Below are 26517 nucleotides of genomic sequence, written 5' to 3'. Positions count from 1 at the left end.
TTATCCAAATATAAGGATAAGTACCTTTTCATATGGATAAGAGCGTTTTCACATTGTCCGGTCTGATGTCGGATGTCGGAAGGAAGTAAAATGTAAGAAGTAAGTGTTTCTCTGTTTATTTATACATTTAATTAATAATTGTTACTAAAAACGATAGATAACACAAAAAAGAGCCGACTTAATGCCAATGGCACTCTCTTGCAGCTGTTTTTGTCATAGGCGCTTTCCGACATCGGAAAGCGCTTCCGATAAATTCAGCCATTTCGGAGCCCCCCGTCAGTTGTCGGGCCTATAATAGTTGTTTGTGCGCATATATGTATATGTGTTTGACCCGATAGTATCCTACGTCCTTCCCCGGGACTCAAACTATCTCCATACCAAATTTCATCTGCAAACGCCTGATTCTATTCACTAATATACCACATATATACCATATATATATATATATGTTGACGACCAGTCTGGCCTACTTAGTGGGTAGTGACCCTGCCTATGAAGCCGATGGTCCCGGGTCCCTGGTAAGGGCATTTATTTGTATGATGATACAGATACTTGTTCCTGAGTCATGGTTGTTTTCTATATATTTAAGTATTTATATATTATATATATCGTTGTCTGAGTACCCACAAAACAAGCCTTCTTGAGCTTACTGTGGGGCGTAGTCAATTTGTGTAAAAAATGTCCAATAATATTTATTTATTTATATAATTTGTTGCAGCATCCGTGTGGCCGTGGTGGAGCTGGGCGAAGCGGCCGCCGAGCTCATAAAGGCGGGCGGGGCGTGTCGGCTCAACTCCAACACCGACGCGCGTCGCCTCGTCGCGGACTGCTCTCGCCGCGTCAGCGAAAAGGTACGTTAACAATAGTAGACTGTTAACTAAGGGATGAAAGTTTGGCGGTCGAACGTAGCGAGAGCGCCAATAGTCCGAGGCTGAAATTATACCTGTCATCCGAGTTAAGCACTCTACTGTTCATTTTGAATACGAGGAAAGTAAAATGCATATGTTTTATTTAAAAACAAGACAAAATAGAAAAAAAAACTATTTACAGTACATATGGTCCTATTTTCCCGCACTAGTGCGTAAAATAGCACTTTTCGTGCGTATGTCAAAAGTTTAAAGGGCCATATGTGCTGTAAAACGTTGTTAATATTTTGAGTTGAGCTATCCAGAAGTTTACGTTGTACAATTTGGTGCCGTGACCAGGATTTTTCACTATAAAATATCGATTAAAGACAGGCCGCGTAGCTAACATGCCAATACCTTACGCTTCGTAGCGATCGAAACGCAACTGTCACTGTCGCACTAATATGGAAGAGTGAGAGAGACACAAAGCGTTTCGTAGCGATAGCGACTGTCACCGGTTGTGCACAACTTTTTTGTTAATGCAGACCTGTGTCCAGCAGTGGGACGTATATTTGTTATGTTTTTCGTAAAATAACTATAATAATGTTTGTGTTTAGGTGGTGTCGGTACTGGCTGCCCTACAGGCCGGATCACGTGGCACACAAGCTTGCATCGACGCGGCCGCCACCATCGCGGCCATCATACAGGACCTGGACACCACCATCCTGTTCGCTAGCGCAGGTAAATGCTATTTAGCACTCGAGTTATTCCGTGGATATGAACATGACTACATTAGTTACCACTTAAACATGGTCGAACATAAAAACGTCTAGTATGTAAACTTATAAAAACAGATTTTCTTTTAAAAACGGAATATTCTATTTCCTGATTTTAAAGTCTCTTAAATGTACCCCTGTTTTGTCTTTAGCTCTACCGCTTAACTAGGGCGGTTAAATAGAATTTATCATAGTTGTTTATAATGTGTTATATGCACGTTGTGTGCTGGTTTGACTGTGAGCAACTATATTCTGCTCATGTTAAACAGAAATTAGACCCCAACTAATCTCCCTTCTAATTGAAATTCGTCGCACAACTTTCTTTCAAACCGTCTGAAGTTTAAAACTAAAAATAAACGGTTGGAATTAAAATTTCAGTGATTATTTTAATCATTTCTACCTTCCTCCCCCAGGCACTCTCCACTCTGAGAAGGAAAACGACACGTTCTCCGACCACCGCGAGAACATACTCAAGACAGCCAAGACGCTGGTGGAAGACACCAAGACCCTCGTCGGGGGAGCGGCCGGCACCCAGGAACAGCTCGCTCATGCTGCGCAGAACTCTGTCACTACTATTGGTGAGTCTACTAACAGAACATCCTCCAGACAGCCAAGACGCTGGTGGAAGACACCGAGACCCTCGTCGGGGGAGCGGCCGGCACCCAGGAGCAGCTCGCTCATGCCGCGCAGAACTCTGTCACTACCATTGGTGAGTCTATTACCAGAACATCCTCCAGACAGCCAAGACGCTGGTGGAAGACACCATGACCCTCGTCGGGGGAGCGGGCGGCACCCAGGAACAGCTCGCTCATGCTGCGCAGAACTCTGTCACTACCATTGGTGAGTCTATTACCAGAACATCCTCCAGACAGCCAAGACGCTGGTGGAAGACACCGAGACCCTCGTCGGGGGAGCGGCCGGCACCCAGGAACAGCTCGCTCATGCTGCGCATTACTCTGTCACTACCATTGGTGGGTCTATTACCAGAACATCCTCCAGACAGCCAAGACGCTGGTGGAAGACACCGAGACCCTCGTCGGGGGAGCGGCCGGCACCCAGGAACAGCTCGCTCATGCTGCGCAGAACTCTGTCACTACCATTGGTGAGTCTATTACCAGAACATCCTCCAGACAGCCAAGACGCTGGTGGAAGACACCGAGACCCTCGTCGGGGGAGCGGCCGGCACCCAGGAACAGCTCGCTCATGCTGCGCAGAACTCTGTCACTACCATTGGTGAGTCTATTAACAGAACATCCTCCAGACAGCCAAGACGCTGGTGGAAGACACCGAGACCCTCGTCGGGGGAGCGGCCGGCACCCAGGAACAGCTCGCTCATGCTGCGCAGAACTCTGTTACTACCATTGGTAATTCTTTTAACTGAAATATCTTTTATAGTTGGTCAAACCAATTAGTAAAAACCTGGAAAACTATACTCATCCTTTTCTTTTGGGTGCTAGTACTAGTGTAAGATAAAGATAGTATGATTCTCTCTGTCTATGATTGAAATGAGACAGTCCTTTCACAAACTATATTGACATTATTGACCCTGAAAATTTTCGGCTTTACTTGAATATCTACTTACATATTCAATGAAAATATGAAAAAAAAATGCTTTGAATCTTATTTTATTAATATTTAACCGAGCATCTAAAAAGCAACCAGTCAACTCTATGAAACTAACTCGAAATTGAGGAAAATTTATGACAAAAACATATGATTATATTGTCAAAATCGGAAACGCATTGAACTTCTGTTTAAAATAAGTTAAGATCTACAATAGGCTTTTATTCCTCACTAATGCTAACTTTTTGTAAGGGGTGGGGCAGAAGTAGGGGAGGCTGGGTACGTTGTAACAGGGTACGGTTGAAACAGAAATTCTTAGCTTATGGCCAGAGACCAGGGTGGGGCAACTGCCCCACCTTGCCCCACCGTGGGTACGCCTATGCTAACTTAAGCTATTTTTCCACAGTGCAACTCTGCGAAGTGGTGAAGCAAGGCGCGATGTCCCTCGGTTCCCACTCTCCGGAGCCCCAAGTCTTGCTGCTCCACGCCGCCCGAGACGTGTGCGCGGCCCTGAGAGACTTGGCTGCAGCCACCACGGCGGCCAGCGGCAAACAACTCAAACACCCTGACTGCGAGAGGCTTAAACATGCTGCTAAGGTAAGTTAGTGGCATTCACTACTGTCGAGGCAGAGTATTTGATGAAACAAGCCGCCATGTTGCTTCTGCTCTTCAAGACAACGAGATCTCTTTTTACTCCGTTTTTTTTATTTTAGCATTAGAAATAAGGTAAACAATCTTGATGTGTCTTTTAATTGAAAAACACATTTAAAAATAAGTTACGGCAAATATGTAACAATTATGAATCTAAGACGATCATTTATGTTCTTCTGCTTTCATGAGTAATAGTTAATGATTTTAAAAAGCGTTTTTCAATTAAAAGACATGTCAAGATCGCTTATCTTCTTGCAACTTCTTTCTAATGCTAAAAAAAACGAACTATAGAAGCAGAATACAGTGAAACTAAGTTTTGTTGAGCGAAACGTTGTTATACCCCATTTCAAACGCCAGATTCCACTTGAGGCCTTCGTTAGGCGTTAACAATACGGGTAGTGACAGCAAAAGATACCCGGCAAAACCTTTTTTGCGGAGTACAAAATAAAAACAAAAGATACCTACCCGAGTTTACTTCACTATAGGCAAAGAGAATAGATAGTATAGAGGGCTATTGCCAAAATAAATTTTGTAGTCACGGTACATTTACAGCCATCTATCGACACACGATTAAAACTTAAAATAAAATTGAAAATGTATAAAGTAATAAAAATATGTTTACGGATAAATGATTTTTTATTTTTATTGTTCCATACTGACCCATGTTCTTTCACTGATATGTGTTAAAATTGTTAAATATCAAACGGTGTCGTCAACGCCATCTAGCCGAGAATACGCCAAAGGTGATGGCGCCATCTATTCGAGGATGACTTTTTCTTGGTTTCCGAGGCACGTTTTTTTCTTAGACTTTATTTATCTTATACGGAGTTATATATATCTCTGCTATAGGTAATACCACCACATGCTGACTTTGAAGAGCAGAGCTTGTAAAGCAATCATTAAAGAATAGACCAGCATTATGGTTCTCTCTGTGCAGTTTCAAGTGGAATCGGGCCATGGCTTTTGAAATGGGGTATAAGTACATCATATTGGTAAAGTCATTAAAAATTCTTCTAGAACTGACTGACTGGTCACTATTATATATTTTTTTAACATGCCATTACTAAGTTACAAAAATATTATTGCGAGATTGTGAGGTTCGAATCCTGACTACGTAACTAAAATAAGAAACTTGTCAAGTAAGTTGTATTTCAGGTATTAGCACTAATGGTTGTGTCGTTTTGTATATATCCTGGGTAAATGTGTGTGTTGTCTGTGTCAATATTGGACTTTTAGAAGCGGGACTGAAAACGCTGTTTAACTGTGACAGAACCTACTTTGCGGAAGTGAGTTTGGTGCCAACACTAACGTAAAACAGTAATTCGACTAATCAACAAAACAGGAATTTAACATGATTGAATTTCACTCTACTTTACACAGACAGCTGAATTTGACTATTGATGTGCCAACTGAAAATTTCAATAGTTACGAAATATTCAGACTTTTCTCATTATTGTATTGACAACAGAATTTTCCATTTCCAAAATGAAAATTTCTAATTTTTCTTCTTAAATACTGCAGCATTTTATCCAATTTCCTTGAAATCGAAGTGGTGGCACCAAAGCTTCCCAATGGTCCTCCATGTCTGTCCAGAAGCAGTCCTAACGTGTTATTTCCAATAGCGGCTGTCGGACAAGCGCCGGAGCCTGCCCACCCCGCGCCGCCGCGACTACAACTCGGCCGACTCCGAAACCGATCTCTTCCAGTCAGACCAAGAAGACGAACTTATCAAGCTGCTAGACTATTCCAGTCAGGACGATGACGTATCCCCATCCGTCTTCCACGATAACTGCGAGGAAATCATCGCGTATATAGAAAGATTAATGAAAAACCCTGCGAAAAGAGGTGTCGATGATGATCTTAATATTAGGTATAATATGGCGGCGAAAAATAGCTTGTTAGATATGGATTGGAGAGTACTGAAGTATGGAGAAAATATACTCCTCGGTGAAATAAAGACGTTAGTAGATCTGTTTATAGATTATAATGAAAGAGCGGAGAATAAGCGTAAGAGGGCGATGATTCAGAGATTGAAAGCGAATGATGATCTTGATAAAGAAATGAAGAGGCTATCACAAGTTATTGAAGACATGGACTCTGAAGTAGATGATGTTAAAGAAGTAACAAAGACGATAAGATCCATACAGACTTTCCCTAGATCTAATAAAGTAGAAAGACTGAAGAGCCCAATATTTAAGGTTACGAAAGTTAAACCAGTCAGTTTAGAAAGTAAAAGTCCTAGTCCAGATAAAGACGTTCAAGTCAAGAGTCCTAGTCCAGAGAAAAACGTGGAAGTGAAAAATCCTAGTCCGGAAAAACAAAATGGCTTCAAAGAAATCACTGTAGCCCCGGAAATTGTTGCTAAAGATGTCAAAGTGATCTTCCAAGAGATGTTGAACGATGATTCTGAATGGTGGAAGGCTATAGCTAAAAAGAATTTAGACAAAATGGAAGAAACTAGGAAAGAATTAGAAAGGTTTAGCGGACATGAGTTAGTACTAGGTGACTACCAAAACGAGATAGACAAGTATGAGAATGAGAAGAAAACGTTACAGACGTTTATCGATGATGTCGATAAATCGAAAGCTGTAAATAAAGATTTGGAATATGATAAGAAATATGAAGATATGGTTTTGAAACTAATAGAATTTGCGAAGAAAGATTTCATTTATAAAGGTTTTGATCCATTAATAGAACAACTCAAAGCTCTTTCTAATATACAGATAGAATCTCGTAAAAAGAAAGTTAACATTCAAGACATTGTTAATATTTATACGCAAATTGATATATCTAAATATACATATGAGGAGCTTTGTCTGTTGGAAAGATACTACAAAGAAATCATCCGCAAATATAAAGAAGAAACCTATGATAAAGAAAATATTAAAAGAGACGACAGATCACCTAGCTTATGTAGAGATGAAACTCAGTCAGCGCCACCAACTTTCCATAGAAACGTCATTTTAAATGTCCATTCAAGTCAGAATCTAACTAAAAACATAAACCACTACAGCAGCACAATAATAACAAACGGAGACTCTTTAAAACGTTCTAAAATCAACAGCAACAACTCCAAAAACAGTCTAGAAATCTTCGACCTGACCAGGACTTACCCAGAAGAATATTACGCCAATAACTGGTGGTCGATTTACGAAGACATCCTCAAAAATAGAGAGCACCAGTTCGGTTCTATCGATAACTGGTGGAATTTCTACGAAGCTATCTTAAATAAGAAAGACACGTCTGATGAGGAATTAAAGAAAATCCGAGCAGTAGTGAAATACAGGAATAGTCTAAGGAGTGTAAAGAAGCCAAGCAGCAGGATGGAGGAGCAACTGAAGATGCTGGAAGATGTGAAGAGGCAGTCGTTCACGGAGACGGAGGACGTGGCGACGGATAACAGAGAATCGGTCAGAGTCTGTCGCACGACTAACGCATGACGCCGGGAATCAGTGTCGTGCTATAATGATTTGTTAAGCTTGTGTCCGAAACAGCAATATACGAAAATAGCCGAAGTAAATTAAAATATAGAATATGTTAAAGTCTGTCCTCACATGGACTAAAACAAACTTAATTTTTTTTGTCTGCAAATTCACTTCAAAGCAGAAGCCGAGAGCGGAAATTACCTATAATTTATTTGCTATTGTATCTTTTAAGCTAAATAGATCTCTAAAACTAATAAAATAAATTAAAATATCAGACGGACAAAAAAAATTAACATGTTGACCGCTTTCTCCTGATTAAAGGAGCAAAGGCTTTGATTAAAATTTAGCTGTCCCCATTTTTTATGGAGATCTAATTTTTTTTTGTAAAATTTTGCGATTGTCAAACTCAATTATATATTTTATTTAAATGCTTGTGGTTGCAACGCGTAGCAAAATTGTATAAAATATTTATAATAATCATTATAAAGTAAGTAAGTAAATACACTTTATTGCACCACAAAGAAAAATACAATAACAGATTTACAGTGTAAATAATGGTAGCAACAGGCGGTCTTATCGCTGTAAGCGATCTCTTCCAGACAACCTTGGGGTAGCAGGATATAAAGAATATAAAATTATATTTATAAAGTATTTGTGTTCCGGACACGAGCTATCACCTTTCTTCTTGTCATTTTCAGCTCTTGTGTCATCTAGAAATGTGTTTAGTCTGTTTGGTGTGGCATGCTTCCCTCGCTCGTAGGGCAAGGGCGACTGCACGCTCATCATGTCCTTTATGGAAAAACAATTGTACCAAAAAATCTTGGAAATTACTCACTTCATAAAATCTAATCTGAAATATCTAAAATACACATATTATGATTATTTTTTTTCATATTTGTACACAAATCAGGCCAATTCGTATCAAAATTTCTAACTAGCAGGGTAAGGGTACCCCTGTGGGGTAGCCATTGAATGTGCCGTTCGTTTTTCAGGACTGTATGAATTACTAAACACATTTCGATTCATCTCATGGTATTGGAAGTTCCGCTTGACATCCATACCCCAGTCAACGACGACACATGGCGACCCTGCCAATTTTGCCCTTGAAACTTTTATATGATATTTTAGTTTTCTTTTGTGTTTAGAATATATTATGGTTCGTGGTCGTCGTTGAATGGTATACCAGTGAATAACTCAAAACCACAAGCTTTCATTATCTCACTAGCAATAAAAGTCCAATATTGACGTGAGCTTCGTCTATTATATCTATGTATTTATTTCACGGTGTCGAAAGCTTATGGGTTTCCGCTATGGCATGGTGCTTTACTTGTTTTAAAATCATCCTAAACTTAGCTGGCAACCCTAAGCTTTGAATATTAATATTAAGCAGGCAACATTGGGATAAATAGTAGGTTATAATTGGCGCCATTGCTTCCCATTTACACTTGGGTAGAAATGCCTTGAATTGTCGAGTTGAATGGAGTATGAAAATAAGGGATATTGATGGGGTATAACATCACATTTCATTAGCATTTATAATATATCGGTGAAGAAAATTTAAACACATTATTTGGCCTTAATTTTTGGACATCTCACAATTCCATTTAAAGGAATTAATAATATGGGTATTCTGGCTCAACTCCATGCAAGTCAAGGTATTTAAATGTTGGTTTGTTTTATTATAAAGTAAATAATTTTTCAGGTGATGGTGACCAACGTGACGTCACTGCTTAAAACAGTCAAGGCCGTTGAAGACGAGCACACGCGAGGAACCAGGGCGCTTGAGAGCACCATTGAGGCTATCTCGCAGGAGATTGAGGTAAGGAAGAAATAACCCTATAATTACGATTATAACCCTTCGGGGACAGAATCCTAGAAATGAGTAATACATTCAGCATCATATAAAAATAGACAGCTAAAGTGGCCTTATTGTGTAAACACTCGTTTGTTGCTTTAGGCATAAGGACGTTACGTGTTATATTAGACATATTGCCACAAACAACGAATTAGAATTACAATTATCGAGACAAGTTGTCTGTAACTACGTTAGTGTACTAAAATGTTAGAATATTTCTAAAGGAAAACATGCAGAATACAACCTGGGGTCAAAGAAAACAGGTTCTTAATTCACTTCGAATTGAAATCCTGGTCACGGCACCAAATTGTAACCCCCTTTTTTATTATTGTGTATTTTATTTCTAATGATTTCTTAAAATATTCATACGTAAAACTAAAATCGCTGAATTTCTCCACAAATTTGACTCTTCTAAATCAAAAGTTCTTCGATATTATGACTCTGTACTTCTTCTTCTTCCTCGCGTTGTCTTAGCTTTTGCCAAGGCTCACTACTTATGACTATGACTTATGACAATTATGACTTTATTATTATTTAACTTCTACAGATCCTCATGAACCCGACACCACCAAAAACTACAGCTACACCAGAAGAGCTGATCCGCTGTACGCGCCAGATGACCGTCAGCACAGCGAAGGCAGTTTCAGCTGGAAATAGTAACAAGCAGGACCAGTTGACTGCCGCTGCTAATTTGGGAAGAAAGACTGTTGTGGACCTGCTGGCTGCTTGCAAGGTACATATATACATTTGAACAGTTCAGGGGAAATACTATAAAGCCCCTTTTAGACGGTTCAAAGAACTTGTGCATGCGATTTTCGTTACAATGCGTTATTTGGTCGATCGACTGAATTCATTGTACTCCGTAGTTAGCTATGTATCGAATATTGCATGCAAGTGCTTGTACCATTTAAGTGGGGCTTAAGAGTCCTTGTTTTTTAATGTCGTAAATTAAAATATAATTTTCCTTTTACACTAATTTGATACTGGCATCTAATATAACTTGATGTGTCATTTACTGCTAGTATTCGTTCCAAGGGAGTCCGGGAGTCGTGGAAATCAAGGGAGGGAGGCCTTTGCCCTTGGCCCAGCATTGGGACACCAAAATAGGCTAGGAAAAAAAATGTATATCCCATTGTTGGCGTCTCTCATCTTTTTTTTATCAAAGTCGTTATTTCAAAGCTTAGAATGAGTCGTTATAATTTTTTTATCATCTCTTCTAGTACTCGTGTTACACACTTCTCGAATCTTTTAATTAAATCTAGTGCAGTAGGGTACCCTCATGCACAAAATATGTTTTTTGACCTTACTAGTTCCTTGTTTAACTAAATCCTTCAATCCAGGCGGCAGCATTCACAGCGGAAACCGACGAGCTGCGCATACGCACCATCGAGGCCGGTCGCGAAGCGGCGCTGGCGTACCGAGCGTTGCTCCAAGCCGTACTCAGTGGCAACGGCAAGCGACAGTTGCCCGACTTGTCCCGACGCGTCGCCGCTGCTGTCGCTGATATTATCGCCGCTGCGGATCTGCTTAAAGGTATGGACCTAAGTTATTATACTAGAGAGCATACCGACCGTTGTTACGAAATTTGAATTTTTAATTTGTGTGGAGGTTACTACATGAAGGGTTACAATTTGGTGCCATGACCAGGGTTTTTTTTTACTTTAAAAAAGTGCCTAGAGTTAGACCGTGGTAAGTTTGCAGCGTGTTTGATAGCACAGAGCGTGGAAATGTTATCATAAACGTCAAATGTCAATAAATAAATATTTCCTTCTACCAATAAATTAGATTCGAACATTTCTTTCATTATAATAAATTAATAAATAAATAGATCCCGAGGAGATGATAATTTTTATCACGAAAATTATAGAATTCGAACTGTTGAGAGAAATACTAACATTGACTGTTAGTGCTTGAGAAAGGAGACCTAGCCTCTCCGAAACATGTCGCATGAGTGACTAAAAAAGAGTCTAAACCGTAAAATTATTCAACAAAAATTATCATTTTAACTCAGACGAAGTCCCGTTCAGAAGTTGGTCTGACATTTATAATAAATGTATGATAAATGATTGTAGGGTCGGACTGGGTGGACCCCGACGACCCGACCATCATCGCGGAGAACGAGCTGCTGGGCGCGGCCGCCTCCATCGACGCCGCCGCCAAGAAACTCGAGTCGCTCCGCCCCAGGAAGAGCATGAAAGTACAGGTCAGCTCCCCTCATAGTAGAACAAAACATTATTTTCCACGCTACAAAGTTAAATTCATGCAAAATATTATAGCTGTATATTTGATCTTTGAAATAGATTGGCCTCGTCTCAATGGTTAGCGCTTATGGCTCCTCTACGCGATGGGCCATCGCCGGCCGCTTCAAGGGACGCAGCCATGCGGTAGAATGAGATAGCAATATCACTTGCTCCCTAACGCATAAATGCGTCCCTTGGAGTGGTCGGCGTTGGCCCATCGTGTAGAGGAGCCATTAAAAATCTACTTAATGGGGCCGGTCGAAGTATTTAGCAAATGGTGCCAGCATAGCTATCCCTGTCAATCCGTAGAATTGTGTTAAAATCTTGTTTTTTTTTTATTATAATTTTATGCCCTGGATGCCAGCCCTTTAAGCCAAATATCATCGAACTCAACTAGAAAAAGGCAAGCTATGATGGCGCCATCTATGAAAACCTTTGACAGTTGCCAACCCCATTAACACTTAGTACGCCAACTACTTCAGATGTGTCAAATAGTACTATGTCAACTCGGTGTAGACTTAAATCAGGTAGACTAAATACAGTTGATTTCATTTTGTATTTCCAATTATCGATACAGTGTGTTTTCTGTAACAGGAGCAATAAATTAAACTGTAGGCTGTACGCCTCAAACTGACCAACATTTGTTCAGCAACTTTTGTAAATAACTCATGGTTTGATTTTTATTACACTTTAAAGTTTATTCTAAGACGCAATGTATTGCAAATTTTGTCATGTTTACAGCGTTACAAACACACTGATGTCAGCGTACATTGAAGGCAAATAGGCAATATTTATTTTGTATGAAAAAGAGGAAGTCTAAAGGATTCATAATTTTTTAAAGTTGCTGAACAAATGTTGGTCAGTTTGAGGAGTACAACCTTTAGTTTAATTTATTGCTCCTGTTACAGGAAGCACCCTGTATAATTATGTATTACTTACCTAAGTATGTACACACAACGGTGCAATAAAAACTCTATCGTATAACTAATGTTACCATTTACCTCAAAATGCTCTAAATATGTAATTTATCCAAGAAGAAAATTCATAGACCGGCATGAAGAACAGAAGAGAAGAAAAGAAGACAATGCCAGTGGTCGTTGAGATATGTTTGATATTCTTGGTTGTTCTGCGTATCACCCGGGAATCAAACATATTACCTAACGACTCTGGCGCTTCGTCGAGTTAAGAAGATGACTGACTGTAATGGGCTAAATTATATCTTTTTTGTTGATATTTACTATTTTGCACCTGTGTCTAACATTTAGTAATTTCCAGAGAAAAAAACGACAGTTCTTAATTTGTGCTACATATATTTTTGTGATCAATGTTCTCCTAATATATATCATTTTACAATTCAAGAAAGGAGAAATTTTCAACCTCTCTAAAATTTCAACCCATCCTCAACTCTATAGTCCGTTTTTTTAGCATTAGAAAGAACTTCGCAGAAGTTCGCCTGTGGTTCTAAATCTGGCACTTTTAGCGATAACAATTTGAAGTAAATTATATGTATTGACCATGCTACATTAGATAATTCAATAATTATTAACAATTAACGAGCCTGATAAAAACTGCACGCTTGCTTCTGCGGAGTTCTTTCTAATGCTAAAAAAAACGAACTATAGTTTAAATGGTGAAATGTGGTGTGGTGTGTGGTGTGTGTGGTGTGGTGGTGAATGGTGAAGTATAGTTTTAGAATATAAAAAGACTATTATCATCGTTTTTTCTCTGGACTCTTTATTATGAATATGTACATTTTGACGCTGACAGGGAGACATAAACACAACTTTGCATAATGTTCAACTGAGTTCTCTACATATTGTTATATTGATTAGAGATAAGAATTATTATTGTATACTAACAAATTGAATACAATACCTAACAAATTGTATTGTACATTTTATGAATATGATTTAAATTCTCTTCATATGTTTGTGCAGGAGGCAGACGAGAGCCTGAACTTCGACGAGATGATCCTGGAGGCTGCGAAATCTATCATCACAGCCACTTCTGCACTGGTGCGGGCTGCGTCTGCAGCGCAAAGAGAACTCATCGATCAGGTGTGTATCATAAAATGAAGACCGAAGTGATCCCATAAGTGTTCCGTGAACAATATTTGTACGGAACACTAATAATATATGTACTAGAAGAAGACAAGGACGGCAGAGATGGTAACGACCATTAGAAAAATAATTGGCACACACTCATACAGAGAGAGAGAGAGAGAGAGGGAGGTTGTGGCCCTTTTACCGAATTACAGTTGTGATGGTTACTTACCTACAAAAATGGGGGTTAAAACTGAACTAAATACTTCCATGTATACCGTATCTACAGGACGTTAATGACACAATAATTTATTTTTCACCACACCAGCTCGGAAAGGCTTACTTTGTACTTCAAAAACTGATAGCAAAGTTGCATTTTATTCACATTGAGGCAAAGTAATCAAAAGCAAATTTTGAGTTGTTTTCTTATGTTTGTTGGTAGAATTTATGTGATGATTTTGGATGATAAATATTTAATATTATTTACATTATAAACATTAATTTGGTTTTGATTTGATTTTTTTTACATTTAATATTTGCTTCGGTTTGGTGTGGTGAAAATTTTGTGTTTTACTCGGGGGCAAACTTTGTTTAACCGCTCGTGCTTTGAAACCCTCGTAACGTTCAAGATTCCATTTTTCGAAATACTCGCTACGCTCGGGGCTCAATTTTGGAATCGTTCGCTTGCTCGGGTATCAATATTAGCACGAGCGGTTAAACAACAACTTTGCCCCCTTGTAAAACAAATAACTATTGTGTAGCAGGCAATAATTAGCACGTTGTTTTGAAACTGGACTATCTTGTGTGTGTTAAATTTTTCTAACGTATTATATTTGTAACCCAAAGAAAAGTCAGGTGCTAATGTTCAAGGCTGGTAGTTACACGCCAAGCTCTGTACCCCCGGTTGTACTGCATGGAACCACACTGTCTGTTGTGGATAAAGTGAAATATCTAGGGCATATCATAACGCAAGACCTTAATGATGACCTAGATATAGAGCGGGAGCGCAGGGCATTGGCTGTAAGGTCTAACATGCTCGCCCGCAGGTTTGCTCGATGCTCAAGAGAGGTAAAAATTGTGCTTTTTAAAGCTTTCAATCAATCATTTTACTCGAGCAGCCTGTGGGTGAAGTATACGAAAAAAGCCTTAAATGCCCTGCGCGTGCAATATAATAATGCACTCAGAATGTTGTTGGGTCTGCCCACATGGTGCAGCGCATCGCGCATGTTCGCCGAGGCCCATACAGACGATGTCCATGCGGTTATGCGAAAGAGAATCGTCTCGATGATGGGTCGGCTTAGGAGCAGTACCAACAGCATTCTGGATGTCATTGCAGAAAGGCCTGAGAATCCTATACTGGCGCATTGGATTCGCCAAGTTATAGGCTTTCTTAAATTTAGAAAATAGATTAGGTTATAGTTTAATGTATGTACATATACTAGGTGTAAAAATTAACATTAGTTCCTAAGTTATACTAACAAATATGGATGCAAATCTGAAATAAATATTTTCAATTCAATTTCAATTCAATATTTTGTGTTCGGTAGGGCAAGGTGGCCCGGCGGCCGACGTCGTCCTCGGACGACGGGCAGTGGTCGGAGGGGCTGATCTCGGCGGCGCGCCTCGTGGCCGCCGCCGCGCACTCGCTGGTGGAGGCGGCCAACGCGCTAGTGCAGGGCGCCGGCTCCGAGGAACGACTCATATCTAGCGCCAGACAGGTGGCTTCCTCCACTGCTCAGCTGTTGGTCGCTTGCAAGGTAACATCACTTTATTACGTTTAAGTTTTCATGAGAAGAATTCTGAGATAGTAAGTTTCTCCGTTAAGTCAAGTTATGAACTATCAGTGTAGCAAATTTCACTTGAATCCGTTTCAGCATCATTCAGCAAATATATCTAAAATCAATCTCCGGAATTCCAATGTCGCTCCTTAAGATGGTATTCCACCTGTCTAATTTCTTTGTCCAATGTCATTGCGTCTCACTCTCTCATTAAGCAAAATTGTGAGACGCAATACTCATTGAACAAAGATATTGGACAGATGGAATACCACCCTTATCAATAACTTTGAGCAAACTTCTCATTATGTTAATTTCATAACTAATTTCATCATTGGTATGGCGCGTTAGCATCTTTATAATCATACATCGGGGGTTTTCGGTGCGGGAATGTTTTACACTAGCCAAATAACAGGTAAAAACTGTATAAAACGATACTAATTTAACCTTTCTAAGCACATTTGGACCTCACTACCTACGTTTAATTCATAGTTTGGTAATTATTTTACAATAAACAAAGTTATAAATACACGAAATCATTCCCGCACCGAAAACCCCGATGTATGTTTATAATTTGACGACCAGTCTGGCCTAGTGGGTAGTGACCCTGCCTGTGAAGCCGCGGTCCTGGGTTCGAATCCCAGTAAGGGCATTTATTTGTGTGATGACACAGATATTTGTTCCCGAGTCATGGTTGTTTTCTATGTATTTAAGTACATATTTATATACTATATCGTTGTCTGAGTACCCACAACACAAGTCTTCTTGAGCTTACTGTGGGGCTTGGTCAATCTGTGTAAGAATGTCCTATAATATTTATTTATTTATTAATCTACTATACGATCTTAAAATGCCCAGGTGAAAGCGGACCCGTCATCAGAATCCACCCGCCGCCTGCAAGCCGCCGGGGCTGAGGTCATCCGCTCCACCGACAACCTCGTGCGAGCCGCCAGGGACGCCATGCATTGCGAGGAGGAACGTAGTCTGGTGTTGAACAGGAGAATGGTTGGAGGCATCGCTCAAGAGATTGATGCAAGGTATTAACACTTTTGGTGCTGTGCGCCCCGTTTTCAGCACAAAATGAACATACATGAACGTTCTTGGCAGTGAATATGTTAACAGCAACACTCATATACACGCTGTCCCCAAAACACAACGCCCTAACTAAACAAAGACTAAGCGTAGCCATAATGCACTGTAACGTTGCTACCACAGGTCGATTGTAGCTTGAACCTGAATACGACTAATAACTAATTTAATTTCATCCTCAGATCTGAGATCCTCCGCATCGAGAAGGAGCTAGAAGAAGCCAGAGGGCGCCTCAATGCGATCCGGCAGGCCAAGTACAAGATGCGCGGCGCGGAGACCTCGGGGGACGAGACCGACACGGATGTCACCCTCGGCAGGGCTCCCGTCAGGTATGTACCTCTAGAAAGATCTAGACACAGACAAGACATCCTCCAGACTGAGCATAGTCGCGCTACCCCCTCTGCCACAAATATACGGTAGTTTTACTCCATTTTCGATCAAGTGTCTTTACGTGACGCCCAAGTGTCTTTGAACGGACCAATCACGGCAGGGGACTCGCTCACCTCGTCCCCTGTATTTTTGGCAGCATCAGTTTCATTATATAATTGCTTATTGCTCTAAGGTCCGTCTAGAGGATGTCTTGTCTGTGGGTCTAGAAGACGATCCGCACGCCAAGTACAGTCGCCATCATAATCGGGTGCTCAAATATATCTGAACACGGACTTAAATGCCTTGAAAATAGAGGCGTGTTCAGATATTACAGATAGTACAAGATGCGCGGCGTAACTAGAGAACTCGGGAGACGAGTTCCATTTGTTAACGATAACAGCGGGCCTAGCCAAGGTAACAATCGCTATCGCTTCGACAACGAAACGCTTTGTGTCTCTCTATCACACTTCCATATTAGTGCGACAGTGACAGTTGCGTTTCGATCGCTACCGAGCGTAAGCGATTGGCATGTAGGCTACGCGGCCTGATCAGTAAATTAATTGTTTGGCGGTAGGCCTCAACACATTTGTTATCTGATTTTCTTCTTATTAGTTTTAAGTTAGTGATAAGTTAGGTCCCCACCGAAAATCAGCGCTGCGGCTTACCGTCGTAGCATTACGCTGAGTGGGGGTCCTATTTAACGTCTAACCCCCTTATTCATAAACGTTTACTAAAGTTGACAAGCCGATAATAATCGTTTGTCCCTTTCCGACGTATTGGTATGATGGAAAGGGACAAACGATTATTATCGGCTCGTCAACTTTAGTAAACGTTTATGAATAAGGGGGTATGTCTCTATATTAATTTGTAATTTAAGTTGTTGGTTTGACGTAAATAAATGTATTTTCTTTCTTCTTTCTTTCTTTCTAATTACCATTTATTTATAGGTACTTACTCGTATTTGCTAATTTTACGAATTGAAATCTTCTAGAATGCATGATGCATTTGGTGGCATGGTATAACTTTATGGAATGTCCAATGTCACAATATCTTCTTCACCTTTTCCAGGCCCCGCACGCCTAACAGCAGCTACATAAACACAACATACAGCCCCAACAGCACCTACTCTCCTCACAACACCAACATAAACCAACATATATCCAACCTAGACAACTCCATACACGGCCCCGCGAGCCCCGGCTACCAGGGCTATCCCACTAGTCCAGGGTACCAAAATCATGGTCAAAATATCCATCCTACCAGTCCTGGATACCAAACTCATGGTCAAAATATCCATCCCAGTCCAGGCTATAATCAAAACACAAGCTACAACCAGCAAAACACAGGCTACAGCCAGCAAAACACAGGCTACAACCCGCAAAACACAGGCTACAACCAGCAAAACACAAGCTACAACCAGCAAAACGTCTCTCACACGACGCACTCGAGCAACGGATATAACACGCTGGAACGAAAGCATGACGAGAAACAGTACACGGTGCAGAGCCCGACGTTCTCGAGCTTCCGGCCCCAGGAGGAACCCAAGCAGAACTACGAGGGATTCACTACTCGGTGAGTGTGGGGGGGGGGGGGGGGAAATGGTCAAACTGGGTATCAACATTAGGGGGGAATGGAAATATTACTATCGCTTTCGAAAGGGTCCAAGAAAATTCTGCAGCGATTTTGATAGCCCACGCAGTGCAAATGTCATTTATACGTCATAATTTCATAGAAGTTTGACGTTTAAAATAACACTTGCACTGTGTGGGCTATCAATAACGCTGCAGACCTTTCTTGGTCTAACTCTAGTAACTAACTACATTGTATTTTATGTCAATCAAATATTATTATTATTCAAATATGTACACAACCTTTTAATGTCGCAAAATTCAGTGGTGTGTATTTTTTGGAACCTTGTATTTTAATGAACATTATACATATTGATTTAGAATTTATTATTGATGTTTTACACTAAATAGTAATATTTTCATTTACCTCTAATATCATGCGGAAAACCCTTTCATTTGCCAAAGAAAATCGCAAGAACTAACATTTTCACAAATTTTAACTTTTTAATGCTTTTTTACACGCTACCATCGGACCACCAGAAGATAACGCCCTGTATATAACACCATAACATCAGGAACACTATAACAAGACTGCTCTCCGCTATGGAGGATACTTTAAAAATAATGTCCTTTTTAATGGACAAGTATGATTTTGTACTTTTTATAACACATATATGTGCCATAACGGTCGTTTTTGTATGCATACTGAGCTGCATTTATGACTAAAATACTTGAAATGCATTGAGTGATAATTTTAAAGTAAACACTTTGTTATGAATAATTTTAGAAGTGCCTTTTACAGAACAAATTATAAATTGTGCCTAAAGACATTGGAATAGCTTAAGGTTTTTTGATAAGATTTTCCAAATTTTATATTACACAAATATTATTTAGAGGAACGGTTCATTTTTAGACTACCCTCAAATTCTTAGTTAATTTTTGAGGGTATTTTTAGAAATAAACCACAAATTTATTACACTACTTCTTCTCTTGCTTTTAAGTCATATTTCATTCATAAAAGAAGAGACTAAGTTATTGTTAAGAATACACTACACTTTTCTAAAATATTTGAAAAACATTGACACCTTTTTTACATTAAATCATTATATCTATAGTTAGACCAAGAAAAGTCTACACCGATTTTGATAGCACACGCAGTGCAAGTGTTATTTTAAACGTCAAACTTCTATGAAAATTATGACTTATAAATAACACTTGCACTGCGTGTGCTATCAAAATCGTTGCAGTCTTTTCTTGGCCTAACTCTATTCGATCGCTATTTGTCAAAACATCAAATTAAAGTATTGTGCTCATTCCTAATAACTATATTGCCTTCATAAAGTTTACTCTGTCATATTTAACAAATCACAATTTAATTTTCTAACCTATCATGCACAATACTTGAAATGCTTTAGAATGCTGTTCTACGAAAATGTGTCTAACATAAATGTTTCACGTCAAAAAAGTGTGGTTTATTCATTATGATTGTGTCTAATTAAACATATTTTAAGTTAGTTTTAAGAATATATACTCTTGTCATTAGCATGGCTTAGCGCTTGCTCTATACTTTCTTGGGCAAAAACTGAATAATTCTTCTGTCCTTTAGAATGGACAGCGTCAAGTTATGATGTCCATTCTTTAAGACAAATGAAAATTACGCAAACTTTTATAATAAAAATTATTGTTTTACTGGTTTTCTATTTACATATTTTTTGAAGTGTGAAAAAGTAAGCGATTACATCACGGTAAGACTTAAAGCAATTATGCAATTGCATACAATGCAATTATAAATACATGGCTATTTTTTGTGTTCAGAGAGGTAAATTTAGTTTTAAACTATAATTGTTTTAAAGTCGCTTACTTTTTGATCCCACTTCTGAAGTTTGAACAAAATGTTATGTAGGAAACTAGTAACATCCTTTCCTCGACCACCGCAGACCGGTGCTTGCTTCATGTCTAGATCTAGATCTTCTTATAATCTGTGTTATGTCTATATCTAGCCGTAAACCGTTTAATTTCCAGAAGCAGAAATGACAGAACGATGCCGTAAGTTTTTTTTAAAGCTTAGGCACATGATGCGTGTTGGCAACGTTTGTATGAAGTGACTAGAGATGCACCGGATATCCGGTTACTATCCGGTATCCGGCCATTATTTTATTATCCGGGCGGATACCGGATAGTGACTTACTATCCGGCCGGATACCGGATTGTAACCTTGCTTGATTTCGGAGTTAACAAATTGGATTTAAGAAACAGACACGGTCATAATCGTACTTGTTTATTATTTTAAAACAATTTAATAAATCCATTGACTTGCACGCGCACTCATTTCGAACCTAGAAATGAGTTGGCGCGAACGTTCACTAGGAAACAGGTCAAACCTGCAGAATGCGCACTTGAAAAACCGAAATGTATACAGGTATTGGTATAGTTCCGCTGGCCGTATATCCGGCGGCCGGATACCGGATATTCGGCTGATGGTCAGGCCGAATATCCGGTATCCGGCCAACCAACTATCCGTTGCATCTCTAGAAGTGACTGTCATTTTGTACAAATGTATGAGAACACGGATTGTGGTGCGCAATGGCAATATCGTGTGGTCGGCGTCAGATACTTAAAACTATTTCTATTTCTGATTCTTCTATTTTATATACAATTATATCTATTTATATACATATTATCTCCCCGAATTTCCTTTCAATTTATTCTTGTTAATGATTGCTTAATTGTAAATATATTTCTCCTGTATATATTTAACCTCTTCCATTACGTTACTCAAATGCTTGTAAGGGTGCTATGGGGCTGTCCATAAATTACGTCATCGATTTTTGACGTTTTTGACCCCCCCGCCCCTATAATAATCCATAAATCATGCTTTAAATGACCCCATTTCCTCCTACTTCATGCTACCGTCATCCGATGTCCAGACCGCCCCCCCCCCCCCCCCTAATTTGAAATGACGTAATTTATGAATAGCTGAAGATGCTAGTTTTCTTCTTAAAATATGGCTAATTCTTACCTCTTTTTTCATTTGGAAAAACGAATGAAAATTTCATAGACTTTTTTATCCTTTTCTTATACTCTTCTCTCTGACGCCGACTTTTGATCGCTTTTCCCGCGTTTTGAAAATGGCATTTTTTCGTGTCAATCCACAGAACAAGGTACCTTACATGAACTTACAACTAATTGTGTAGTTTGTCCTATCTTTTATAACCAAATAAGACACGAATAAGAAACTAACTACAATAATTAATTATAGGAATAAATTACAAAAACTAGGAATTAAATATATATTTGTCTGGCGAATATACCGGGTGTGGCCTGTAACATGAGCAAATAATTAAAACATAGATTATACTCCTCAAACGGTGACACATATGTTCAACAACTTTTAAAAATTATGAAGTATTTAAACTCGCTATTTTTCATACAAAATAAATATTATCTTCAATGGACGCCATCGCCACGCCATATCATTGTGATTGACGTTGCTTGTCACGCCTTACAAACATAACAAAATTCGCAATACATTGCGTCTTGGAATCAACTTTAAAGTGTATTAAAAATCAAACCACAAGTTATTTTTAAAACTCGCTGAACAAATGTTGGTCAGTACGAGGAGTACAGCCTACAGTAAAAATTTATGCTCATATTACGGGCCACACCCGGTATATTATTAATTGACTCTTAATACTAATCTAATTGATCCTACTTACTTAGGTACTAGTAATACGTTGAGGTACCTAGTTGTGTGGATTCGACACACGCTTCGAACCATCGTTCTGTACATATTCCATGTTTTACAGTCTTGTTCCAGCTTTGAGAGATAACCAACTGTAATAATGACGTGTTGACTTATAGATTTAGTATGGGTTGTTTCAAACTATTGTTACGAATACAAAAAATATTGAACTGAGCCTATAGGGACCGTGCGTGTTGGAGGGTCTGCCATCTTGTGGCCTGAATCGGACACATATGTGCACATGTACATTGCCAAAGCAAGTGCTACCATCTACCGTTCTTGTCGGTACGTTTCCTTATGCATAGTAGGTACTGCCATCTTGTGGGCTACATTGGAAGCCTAACGGTACATTTACACCACGCGCCAAAAATCTGATGGCTCCTATGCTGCCCCCTATAGTACATGCACGGGGCCTTTTATTAAATATAGATCAAATTGCCGAGGAAAAAATAGTTCTTAGGAATTTCTTAAAGATTTGGGAAATAGGTATCATAGCAGTAATTAGATAGTTTTATCGCACCCAAAAATAAAACATCCATGAAATGATTCGTCAAACACTTGATAATCTTGGTAATTAAAACACCCGAATAATTCAAGTATCCAAACCAGGAAATAGCGAAGAATCATTTCTATTTTCTGTTCGTCTTTTTATGGCTATTTAAAAAAAAGAGGATCAAATAAAATAGATCAAAATTTGTTTGAAACAACCCACCCCTCAAACTGACCCTAGCAACTAATTTTCTAAACCTGCATGGGGAACTAATAGGAGCATGGAGGAAACGATAACCGTGCGTTCGCTGCAACTGCCCCAAGTCCGGACGGCCGTGCTCGTGGGCCCGGACCCGGACGGCCTCAAGCGGGAGGGAGACAGGATATATTACAAGAGGGAGAAGCCGCCGCCGCCGCCGCGTCGCGCCTCGTTGTTAAAGTATGCGGAATAATGGGTTGGTTGAATCATTTTCCGCACCGGGGACAGCCATTAGCACCATCATCTGCCTATTTCACTGCGCTGACAATTGAAAGCGTTTTCACATTGTCGGGTCCCATATCGGCTGTTGGATGACCTTGAAAAACAGCTGCTAAGTAACGCCCTGTAATGCTCTGGTTTCCTAGGATAGCGGTGCCGTCACATAGCGGCCGTCTCCATACAGATACTACGACATCCATATTTAGCCGTATTATTTAGTATGGAGACGGCCGCTATTATGACGGCACCGCTATCCTAGGAAAACCGATCTTAAGATCAAGTCGTTAATATGTGACGTCCCACGGGTAAAGGTACCTTATGGCGGTTGGCGCATACGCTATTATTAACGCCGCTCCAATATTATTGCGGCGCTATGAGACGTAAGCGCCAGCCGCCATAAAGTACCTTTTGTATTTTTGCATTAACACTTTTGAACAACGAACAATAATTCAATGCATTACTTATTTATTATGTTGTTCGTGTGTGCAAAGTAACAGAATAAAATGGAATGTTTAAAAATATATAAAAGGCACTATTTTATTTCTTTGTAGTCGCATCCGACACCCGATATCGGATCGGACAATGTGAAAACACCCTGACACTGACATTTCTCTGTCTATTTCCGGGCCGATAAGTAATGATGTCTATAGTTTGTTTTTTTTTGCATTAGAAAGAACTCCGCAGAAGCAAGCGTGCAGTTTCTATCAGGCTCGTTAATTGTTAATAATTATTGAATTATCTAATGTAGCATGGTCAATACATATAATTTATTTCAAATAGTTACCGCTAAAAGTGCTAGATTTAGAACCACAAGCGAACTTCTGCGAAGTTCTTTCTAATGCTAAAAAAAACGGACTGTAGCAGCAATATTTACTTGTCGGACCAGCAGTGTATGTACGGCGAATTGTCAGTCAGATGACAATTGTCACCGTTGTGGAACAGGGCCCTGACGGTTGTGGATGCGAAAGTGTTATGACAATTATGACTTATTAATTTATTGGTCAAACCAATTTGTCAGTCAGTAAGAACAAGGAAAACTATACTCATCTTTTTCTTTTGGGTGCTAGTGCTAGTGTAAGACAGAGATACTTAGTATGATTCTCTCTGTCTATGATTGAAATGAGACAGTCCTTTGTCAGACTATATTTAAGTTTTTGGTGTAAAAGAAATAGTTCTGTTGATGTTTCTTGCTAAAGTAATAATAATGCTACGCTATTTTGCTTTTTAAAGTTATAAATTTGTGTTGATTGAGCGTCCCGGCAAGCTCGTAGGATCTAAAGAGTTATGTAGATTGCTGCTAGAATACCCCCTTTTAAAACTTAGTTATCATCATTTTATTGATGGAGGCAAAGTAACTTACAAAACGTTATATACTCGACTGCAAGTGCGTCATTTATTTAATTTGACATTTGTTTTCATAGCAAATAGCGAATCAGGAAATAGGTATTGGCTCCTTTATACAGAGGGAGAGTGGCACTTCAAAAATCATAATTGTCATAATACTTTTGTAGACCTATCCTGCCGTCGTCAGCACCAAAAACATTTGCCGTAAAAAAGAATTGCTAAAGTCGACATTGACCAAACTCCACCACAGGCGGCGTCTCGCTCACACTCGCACAGTGTGCGACAGAGACATCGCACATCGCTTTTAACTGTAACTAAAGCCTGCATGCATGGTGACAGCTTCCCTTCCGGTGACGGGTAACATCCGGTCGTCCACTAATAATGGAAAACATTACAGCTATGAAACGAGACTCTACGATACTCCGCGCAGCGAATACTCCAAGACTGAAGAACAGAGACAATACGAATCGAACATCTTTAAGAAGGAATTCGGATACGACGCACCGAAAATGAGCCCTCTAAGCCCTAAATTCAACGCCAGAGACCTCAAGTTCGATGATAAAGAACATATTTATTCGACGCTTAAAAAACCCGCGAATTTCGATGGCGTCGGACAAAGCTTTTCCGAACATCAGAAGTCCACCGAAGCGATCCCGGGCGGCACCAAGCAGACAGAATTCACCGTTAAAAGCGAATCTTATCAAAGCTACCCGAAAACTGAATTCATAAAAACAGAAACAAAATCACCGTTTGTAACCTCAACTCCGTCTAAGTTTGAAAAGTCGGATTATCATCAAGAATTTAAACAGACGTCCACAGATCTTGTAAAAGCCGCCACACCTGACTACGAAAGAATATCTTCGCCTTACGGCAAAGAGGTCCATAGCTACGGAGGTCCGAATTACACGGAGGAAACTATGACTGAAGTTAAAGAAATACCTAACGGTACTCAGAAGGTCACTACTACTAAAATATACAGCTCTTCACCAGTAAATCTAACTACGACAAATACTAAATATGAGCCTGTAAAACTGGAAGGGATCGACGAATTATCTAAGTCTTTTGATAACGATAGCCGTTACAGCACTTTGGACTCTAGATTCAACACATTAGAGTCCAAATTAAGCTCGGACACGAGTCGCTCGTTCATGAGACCATCTGAGTTCAAAACAGAGGGCCATTCGGTGAAAAAGGACCTCTCGAAAGAGATAGACAACTTGGACAAGAAGTTCTCAAAGTCTACGATCACTTCGGAGACCATTGAGAGGAAAAGCGTCATGACAAGTTCACACAAGTCGGAAACAAGTTCGACTGTTACGAAGAAGTTTGGAAACATTTAAAGGTTCGTTATAAAACTTGAGTGCCCTTAGACTATAGCAGTTTATCGTCATCGGAAAGTTTTGTATATTGCGATATTTCCACATGGAATATTTTCGGATACTTTTATTTTTTTATGGGAATCGAAATTTTCCTTTTAAATTTAAAGTTTCCTGTGAAATTTCTGAGTAATTTAAAACTTTCCGCACACCGAAATGTGCATATTATGCAATCGTCAACATTATAAACCTTATTGCAATAGGTCCATCGATTATTTACAATTATTGTCTAAAATCAAACAATATAACTTATGTACATATAGACCAGGGGCACTTATTAAGTTTTTGAGCTCAGGCTTGCTAGTATAGCCGGTTTTATTGTTTTCAAGAATATAGTTATTTGTACAACAAGAGATCAAAGTTTGATATTTTTCCGAGTGCTTATTTTGAGTCCCGTGCAAGCAAAAGATTCTATAATATAATTTAGAATCTTGAGCGTAGTAAGGGATTCAAAAGCGCACGAGATGTAAATAACTTTGATCTCGTGTAGTACACAAATTTTTTCACCCTAAGCAGTGAGAACATACCTAGAAGGACAGAGATAATAGAACCCAAGTATATCGAACTTGTATTAGACCCCGCATGTTGAAATGACGATAAAGGTCACTATAAAGGTCACTTGAATGTCATTTTGTCTCAATCCGTGAGCAAAATGCGATTTTGCTCACTGAGTGAGACAAATTGACTCAGTGAGCAAAATCTCATTTTGCTCACTGTTTTTAAGAAGCAAAGTACCCTTGTTCGAGCTGCTGAGGTGAAAAATATTTTTTTTTATTAGCCAGATGATATTTTATAAGCATACGTTTCCTTCTTCTTCAAAATTGGCAACGCATTTGATATTTAGTTAAAAGAAAAGCTAAAATATCCATTTCAGAAACAATCCGCTGGTA

General features: G+C 39.3%; 1 protein-coding gene across 1 annotated transcript in view; it reads left to right on the top strand.

Annotated features, from left to right (window-relative positions):
- LOC134677186 (talin-1) overlaps positions 1-26517 on the top strand; it is a 99393-nt gene that overhangs the window by 69300 nt on the left and 3576 nt on the right. The window contains exons 45-61 of the mRNA XM_063535631.1: positions 719-851; positions 1463-1586; positions 2035-2199; positions 3591-3781; positions 5458-7245; positions 8963-9079; positions 9663-9848; positions 10456-10648; positions 11188-11318; positions 13293-13412; positions 14945-15154; positions 16031-16209; positions 16444-16590; positions 17699-18202; positions 20221-20244; positions 22707-22868; positions 24649-25593. Of these exons, the coding sequence (XP_063391701.1) occupies positions 719-851; positions 1463-1586; positions 2035-2199; positions 3591-3781; positions 5458-7245; positions 8963-9079; positions 9663-9848; positions 10456-10648; positions 11188-11318; positions 13293-13412; positions 14945-15154; positions 16031-16209; positions 16444-16590; positions 17699-18202; positions 20221-20244; positions 22707-22868; positions 24649-25591 (5317 nt within the window). The 3' untranslated portion in view covers positions 25592-25593. The remainder of the gene's footprint in view (positions 1-718; positions 852-1462; positions 1587-2034; positions 2200-3590; positions 3782-5457; positions 7246-8962; positions 9080-9662; positions 9849-10455; positions 10649-11187; positions 11319-13292; positions 13413-14944; positions 15155-16030; positions 16210-16443; positions 16591-17698; positions 18203-20220; positions 20245-22706; positions 22869-24648; positions 25594-26517) is intronic.

Source organism: Cydia fagiglandana, chromosome 25 (assembly GCF_963556715.1).
Source record: "Cydia fagiglandana chromosome 25, ilCydFagi1.1, whole genome shotgun sequence".
Classification (NCBI taxonomy): domain Eukaryota; kingdom Metazoa; phylum Arthropoda; class Insecta; order Lepidoptera; family Tortricidae; genus Cydia; species Cydia fagiglandana.
The sequence above is the reverse complement of the archived record's forward strand: the minus strand, read 5'-3'. Positions and strand labels throughout refer to the sequence as shown.